Below are 8,074 nucleotides of genomic sequence, written 5' to 3'. Positions count from 1 at the left end.
CCAAGAAGAGTTGTGTAGGCAACTAAATTTAAATCCCTAAAAGAACGAAAAGGAGAAGCGGCGGCAAGTGGAGTTCGGATGGCAGAGAGGAGTCGGCCGGATCTTGTAGGAGACAGATATGGCAAGCGCAGAGGAGAGCTGGAGTTCGGCTTCGTGGAAGGTAGGGAGATCTTGCGAACCAGGTGGGGATCGCGACTTGAGGAGGTCGGTCTGGTCGGCACTAGTGTCGTAGGTTGATGCTCGGTCTTGAGGTTGCGGAAGGCTAGGTCAGTGGGATTCGACTGGAAGCAGGATTCGTGAGTCTTGCGGCTTGCAGAGGCGAAGTAAGAGGAGAAGGATCGGCTGGGTCGGTTTCGGGAGGAGACGGAAGAAAGCAGGTGTCGCGGGTCTTCTGGCGTGTGCAGGAAAACCGGGGTTAGAGCTTGCGGCAGAGGAATGCGAAGGGAAGTAAATGGTCGGAGGCTGCGATCGAGGCTAGCGCGGAATATTGTGCGAAGAGACAGTTGGGCGTCATTGCAGAGCTGCGATAGGATTTGCCCTGCAACAGGATTTTTGGAGGAGGATCGGGATGGGCACTGTAGCAACGGCGTGGGCAGCGGCAGGTATGTAGCATTTATTTTTATTTTCTTTTATTTTGGTTGTCTTATACTTCAGAGTTCAACGGATTGTTATATTACTGTAGTGAAAATATCTTGGCTACTAAGGTCTCCAAAAAATAATTTTTCACCACAAAAAATTTCTGAAAAAAATTACTAGTAACCAGTACCTAAATAAAGTTATGATTGTTATATTTAAAAATTATCCCAAATAAACCCTAAATGTAGAGAAAATTCTTCCCACCTTTTCTTAGTTTTTTAATGGCTTGTATTTGTTTTACGTTTTAAATTAGCTCTACAAACACAACTCTCCTTGGCCTATTGGTTGAGAGCTTAAGCTTCCAACTAAGAGGTCCAAGGTTCGAGTCTATGTGTATGCGTTGTGTGTGTGAGTTTGCCTTAAATGGCCTAAATGTCCCAAAAAAAAAATAGCTCTACATGCGACATTGAATTTATATAGCCGCTCATAATTCATTATGATTCGTGCAACTATGTGATGGAGGATGACCAATTGTTTAAGAAAGCGTGAATTTCTGTACACTATAAATGATGAACATTGGTTTTACCTTACAACAAGTGGGATCCTCTTCCTTCCCAACAGAGTTTTCCCTTAACAGCGCATTAGCTGAAGGTTTAGTCCCCATTTAAATCACAGATCCACATTATCTTGATTTGATGGCACGTTAACTTGGCTATTCGTCTCTCTCAGTTCTGTTGATTTGCAAAAATCATCACTAGCCAAATTGCTGCTTATATCTTTAAAGTGGCATTCTGTTAAATAACTAGGCCTTGAGGTGACCTCATTAACCTCGATAAATCCGGCCAACATGGCCACCACTGTCGACATTGCCGGCCGTAATGTTGGCGATGCTTGGATGCATAAAAGAGAAATGCCAATTACTCGAGTAGCTTCATCTCTATTGTATGATGATAGACTTGGATCCACCAACTCCAATTCATGCTTCTGCTCGTATAAATTCCAAGCCTGAAACATAAGTATTAAGATCATGTTAGGTACCACGTTATGTTATATGTTCAAATTTAGGTTTTGTTTGGGATAGCTTTTTTATAAGTTAGTTTTTCATAATCATAATTTTGTTTGTCCATTATTTTTTTGTTGCTTTCAAAAAAATTTAAAAAATTAGTTTCTCTAACAACTTCAAAAAATAGTAAGAAATTATCCCTAATAAAACTGGGTAAGTGAATGAAAGAGGAATGAATGGGAAGAATGTTAAAATATAAGCGTTTATGATGTAAATTCTGAATAGAACTATCACTATAGCTGTTTCTTTTGCTTCATGTAAATAGTTTGATATATTACTAAAGTGATTGAGGATACCTTTCCAGTAAGTTTATACTATTAGAACCTGTAATATCTGTAGTTGCTCTCTAAAAGGCATTTGATTAGTCATTTAAAATTAATATTCTCAAACTTCTATCTATTGGTTTTCTTTAAATCAAGGAGTCATTGAATGTTTTTTTGTCTTTCATCACATTTTCTATATTAAATGATAATTTAGTTGTTAATTTATAAGAAATGTTTTTCAAAAATCATTGCCTACCCAATCAAGTAAGTAGCTTTTCTCTTCCTCTAGAGAGGGGTCTGAATTACGCCTTCCACTGAGAATTTCAAGAGCAACAACTCCAAAACCGAAGACATCTGCCTTTTCTGTTAAATGTCCTCTCATAGCATATTCAGGTGCCAAATAACCTCTACAAATATCATAATTTTGAATTATAAATGATGCAGAAAAATAAAGAATGACTGAAATTTCAGCAAAAAAAAAAATTGTTAAAGATAAACATCAAATCTTTACATACATTGTGCCTGCAACTCTTGTGCTAATGTGAGTCCACTTATCATTGTAAAGCTTTGCCAAACCAAAATCTGATATCTTTGGGGTAAGATTTCCATCTAATAGAATGTTGCTAGATTTTACATCCCTGTGAATAATTCTCACACTTGATTCCTCATGAAGATAGGCTAAGCCTCTTGCTACTCCCAAACAAATCTCAAAGCGTGTTTCCCAGTCAAGATGCAAATCCTTTTTCCCTGCAAAAAGAAACCAGTCAAATAAAGGAATTTCTCAAATTGTTGCTCCAAGCTACTAGTTATTTCAAAACATACTGAAAATAGCTTGATCCAAGCTCTTATTTTTTAGGTACTCGTAAACCAAGAGTCTTTTGTCTCCCTCAATGCAACAACCATACAACTTAGCTAGATTGCGATGTTGAACTGCTGATATAGTTGCTATTTCTGCCGTGAATTGTCTCTCCCCTTGTTGAGATGCTATTGATAGTTGCTTTACTGCCACCATTCTTCCATCATGTAGTTTACCCTTAGATGAAACAAATAAATCCATTTAACTATGAACTCTACAAGTCATATAATTAGTTTGCACAAGATTAATGTAGTTGTATAAGGAGGTTTGATAGTTTTAACAATGTGCTTATATAATTTTAGGTGAAAATTAAATGCACTCTACTCTCATCTTGTTTTTTGAAAAGTAATGTCATATTTATTTCGCTGGCGAAACACTTATGATATTGAAAGATAAAAAAAATGATAACATTATACTATTTTAATAATAATTATGTGGTAAAATAAAATTTAACATTGTCATATATAGGCAAAACAAACCTTGAATACAGGTCCAAATCCTCCCTCTCCGAGAAAATTAGACCGTTTGAAATCCTCAGTTGCTATTCTCAATTCAGAATAGCTGAATATATTTGGTTTGGCAGTCATTCCTAACAACTCTGTATTATTTGACATATTAACGTAGTCAAATTCAAAAGAAAATACAAACATTATACATTCATAAATAATAAAAAAATTTCAGATTACTTAAAGAAGTTTACCTTCATTAACTTTCTTAACATTTTTTTGTTTATGTTTCCACACTAGTATCGCAAACACGGTAAGTCCCAAAACCACAACACCACATACAATCCCTACAACTAGAGCTGTATTCTTATTTGATGAAGAGGAATGTACGGGTTTGTTGCTCACAGATGGAATGAAGTCTGTAAACGTCGATAGTGATAAAATAATTTGGGGGGTTTTGAGGAAATTTTAATTAAAAGTTCATATAAAAATGCATACCATAAGGAGATACACTGATTGCAGAAATGGATGACCCATAATATCCTGAACTAGGAATAAAATTTGAACCCTTTCCTGCCCAAAATAAATGTACTTCTAGGAAGTTGTTTGTTACATGAGCTTGGTACTCCTTTAAGACTACTGTAAAAGATTTCCCACCAGCTTCCTTTTTTATATCAAAGTCCTTCTCCTTAAGCATGCCCTGAAATTATATATTTGATCCTGTAAAATATAGAAAATAATAAAAGCTGCTTAATTACTTATTATATTGTTAGATGCTAGTTTCAAGTAGACTAGTATTCTAAATATATATCACTACCATTTAAAAAGTATAAAGGTTAATTTTAACCTTTTTTATATTGTTTACCTAATTTAACACTAACCAATTAAAACCAATTCACAATCTATCATTTTCTTTAAATTAATCAAGATCAATTGCTCCGTATCCTTTATAAGAATTCAAACAAGACATTCTCCATGATTAATTTGCTTACCTGTATATAAATGTCAAAGACCCTTCTAGCTAAGCTTGCCCAAGTGGGTTGATCTGGTATTCCAATCTCTGAGAACTGTAATTTTACTGTGTAATTCCCATTTTCAAGTCCCAAGCCATAGTATCTTAATGAGGATGGTGACATCCTTGCAGTCTCAAATAATTTTGAATCAAGTGTGTTCTGGGATTGGATCTGAGTACTAATTATATAATTTGCATTAGGATTTGAGGCATCTATAAAGCTTCCAGCATTGCTTATTGCCCATTTTTTTACATTATTCACAAAATAAGATGATGCACCGAGATTAGCATTATCTATCTCAAAGTTAGTTCCATCAGAACTCGTCACATTTTCAGCTCCACCGCAATTTATTGCAAATTGATGATCTACAAGTTCAAAATACTTTAAATGTACTTTTATAGCTCATGAGGAGAAGAAAATGCATGAAGATGTGGAGAGAAACTTACAAGCTGGCAAATCTCTATGGCATGGCATGTCTCTTTGAAGACACTCTAATCCTGAAGGTAAGACACTGAGAGTAAAATTATAGATAAATTTCAAGTTCTAGTATGAATCAACATGAAATTTAACTCACACAATAAGGAAAATGAAAGTAATTACCTGTTATTGGAATTGTCTATGACAAAGTTGTTGGCAACCAAGTTCCTATCACCAAGAAAACTAAATTCTAAATTATGGCTTTCTTCTTGTTTGGAATGAAACAAAAATTAGTATAGGAAAGAACTATGAAGTGCTTAAAAAATTGTCAGTGCATTTAAGTTATTACATATGTTAATTATTTATAGTTGAAATCGATACTATTAATTATTCTTATATTTTATAATTATTGAGCATGTTCTCCATTATTATGTTTCGTGATTATTTTTTATTTTTATTTTTTTTTGTTTAGATATAAGCACATATATGCTTGTATTAAGATGACAATTTAATAAAGGTGTAGACCTCTATGATTCTTTCTTTCTTACAATATGATTTCATAGCTATATATATCTAGATCTACCACTTAAACCCTCTAAATTCTAATACATATTGTAGTGTAAACCTGGTTATTTATCTTCCAATTCACAAATAGACTGCTCAAATAGTTTTTGATCTTCATCATTGACCACCAGAAAACTTAGCCCCCTCAATTTCTTGTAGGTCTATAAAGCTATGTGATATCCTTGGTTCTCCAATGATAATAGCAATGATGACTCTATGGTGACACTTTTCATTAGGAACTCCATCGATACTCTATAGCACTATACCTCCAAGGATCTTACACATGCCTTCATTGGCATAGGTCTCGTTATCAATGTTTTGTTTTCAATTAAGGTCACTCTATCTTTCCTTGAATAATCGTACTCCTCTAACAACAATTATAATTTTTGTGCAACAAAGCCTTTGACTATTTCATCTTTGGTCACTATTTTTTTCAAATGCAAGTTAATAACCTTTATCTCACCCTAAATTTACATGAAAATGTTATATTTAAATCATCACATGTTTAAACTATTTTGGAATATGCACGATTTATTTTTAACGTATTTAATCATTATTGAAGATATTATCATTTATTTTATCTTCTTTAATTCTTCTCTTATGTTTCCTATTTATAGGTATATACATATTTTGTACTAAGATGGCAATACCAATGAAACTCCCACCCCTCCCCTAAATTGACATCTTTGCAAGCACATAAAGAGAAGAATTAGTGGAATGGTATGATTGGACATTTATGATTAAAGAATATTGCAATTTCTAAATAAGAAAGTATAATTTTTCTCTACGACTTACAGCACTATGTTTGAATTGTTGACCCAATATGGAAAGCTCCCTGACAATTGATTGTATGATAGATCTCTGTAGGAGTTAAAAAGGAACTGATATTTAGTTGAAAGTCTTACATTTCATCAAAGAGCATAACATGATAAGTTTTGTTACTATAATAAGAAAATTTACCCTGCTAATATGCTAGGGAGAAAATTATGTACTAAGTGACTTGTATACTTACATATTACTCAATGTTGAGCTCTTTGTTCCAGGTAATGTGCCTGTTATGCTATTATTCCCAAGGAATCTGTTGAGGGTGATAATAGAGAAAAAAATATAAATTATGCTTGTAATATTGAAAAATATAAGTGAAACTTATATGTATGCTGAAATAGTCATTTCGTACAACAAAATTAGACTGCTCATGCTAAATAGAGACATTGGAATATTGCCTGTGATGTTGTTGAAGCTCAAATCCCTTCGTAGAGAAAAAAGAAAAAAAATTCAAGTTGCATCCAAGTCACAAATGCTACATCAATTTCATTTTGAAGTTAAAAAAAAAAAAAAACATAAAAGAGAAAAAGGAATTAAAGCACTTACAATGTCTGTAATTGTGTATAATATGCAAAGTCCGATGGAAGAGTATCAGAAATCTTGGCATTCCTTAAGATCCTGCATGGAGTTAAATTTATACCATGTCATAGTTATGCACCAAGCTAAAAAAAAAGGATAGTAGATTGTCGATTAGAAACAACAAGCCTTACAGTGTGTTGAGTTTTGTCATATTCCTAATAAATGCCAGTGATGAACTCCCATTTATTACTTCTCCTATGCGTCTGGAATAGAGCATTCAGTATTTCTTATTATATAAATATTCAATAAAAGATGAAATTATCAGGTGTAAATAATCCACTTGTGAACAATTAATCATGAGGCTATAAACAATTATATAACCTCTTAGTTGACAGTTGGAAGGTTTTAACATAAAAATATTGTTGTAGTATTAGTTTAAAGGAGGAATCTTACAAATCATTAAGGTTGTAGAGATTGAAAAAACTTGAAGGAATTGGACCACTGATGGAGTTCCCTTGTATCCTCCTATCGAAACATCATATGGAAGTGAGAACCTCTAATTTATTTTCTAGAAGTTTGTTTGTATGCAATTCTAATCATGGATAATAAATTTGGCTTATATATATACAGCATGAGAGCTATAAAAGATAATCTTACAAATCATTAAGGTTTTGCCAAGTTCCAATGAAGTCTGGTAATTTGCCTGTAAAATTATTGTCTGGCATCATCCTGGATTAATTATTGTTATTAAATCAGAAGCAAATTCTGTAAACTCAAAATTTTAATGCATATAGAACTTACAATACTTGCATGGCCGTAAGATTGGATAGAGAAGTTGGAAGCTCACCACTTAGTCCAGAACTAGTCATGTACCTGAGAATTGAACAATAAATCAGATATAAGCTTAGAAAACAAAAGACTGTAACATATGATATCCCCTACTAATAAAAAGAGCAGACAAAAAACATTTGATTTGATTCTCGCAAGTAGTTGTATTATAGAGTTATGATTATTTAACCATGATCGTAGGTTCCTAAGGCCGCCCAATCCTCTGCCAAAATAATAAGATAAAATAAAATAAAATAAGTCAAACAATCATTATCATTATCTCCATAACATAGAAATCCCATGAAGAAAAAAATTTCCATCATAAAGATTGAAGAACTTTGAAGACTTTGTTTTTCATGATAGAAGTCTTTGCATCTGTTTATGATAGAGATGGATGAAGACAAGAAGTTCTAATAGAAGTCTTTCAGGTATATTCTTATAAGATTTTTTTCACTAAGGGGTTATTTACTTGCAAGATTTAGCAAACAAAACTACGATTTCAACTAAATTTTGTCAGTTAGTTCTTTTAACAGCATAAATCCTCTCAAAACCCAAATTGACAAATGATGGATTTCATAAACCTAGGGAAAGTGGGATATTTATTCTATTTCTCTTTGCTATATATGCCAAATAGTTTATTAAGGTTTGATGAAATTAACTACATCTATCGTGCAAATAATTTTCAATATTTAATGTCTCTAGGA

The 8,074-nt window shown here is 33.1% G+C and overlaps 1 protein-coding gene across 1 annotated transcript; it reads right to left on the bottom strand.

The window, feature by feature from the left end:
* Positions 1–609: 609 nt before the first annotated feature.
* LOC110109418 (probable LRR receptor-like serine/threonine-protein kinase At1g56140) lies at positions 610–7,582 on the bottom strand. Its single transcript, XM_020840488.2, has 19 exons — positions 7,561–7,582; positions 7,344–7,415; positions 7,200–7,271; positions 6,996–7,067; positions 6,734–6,805; positions 6,570–6,641; positions 6,376–6,447; positions 6,211–6,276; positions 5,994–6,059; positions 4,818–4,862; positions 4,664–4,728; positions 4,197–4,582; positions 3,703–3,904; positions 3,459–3,623; positions 3,238–3,356; positions 2,725–2,935; positions 2,418–2,649; positions 2,159–2,309; positions 610–1,581 (listed from the first exon to the last, which is right to left on the bottom strand). Exons 2-19 carry the CDS (start codon positions 7,409–7,411, stop codon positions 1,246–1,248), a joined length of 2,472 nt encoding a protein of 823 aa, XP_020696147.1. The 5' UTR covers positions 7,412–7,415; positions 7,561–7,582; the 3' UTR covers positions 610–1,245.
* Positions 7,583–8,074: the final 492 nt, after the last annotated feature.

Source organism: Dendrobium catenatum, unplaced genomic scaffold (genome assembly GCF_001605985.2).
Source record: "Dendrobium catenatum unplaced genomic scaffold, ASM160598v2 fragScaff_scaffold_913, whole genome shotgun sequence".
Classification (NCBI taxonomy): Eukaryota; Viridiplantae; Streptophyta; class Magnoliopsida; order Asparagales; family Orchidaceae; genus Dendrobium; species Dendrobium catenatum.
The sequence above is the reverse complement of the archived record's forward strand: the minus strand, read 5'-3'. Positions and strand labels throughout refer to the sequence as shown.

Coding starts and splice junctions, on each gene's coding strand:
- LOC110109418 (XM_020840488.2), bottom strand. CDS start 7,411: ATGACTAGTTCTGGACTAAGTGGTGAGCTTCCAACTTCTCTATCCAAT. Junction 7,068..7,199: donor TGGCAAAACCTTAATGATTT/GTAAGATTATCT, acceptor ATGTTTCGATAG/GAGGATACAAGGGAACTCCA. Junction 4,729..4,817: donor ATAGACAATTCCAATAACAG/GTAATTACTTTC, acceptor TTTTACTCTCAG/TGTCTTACCTTCAGGATTAG.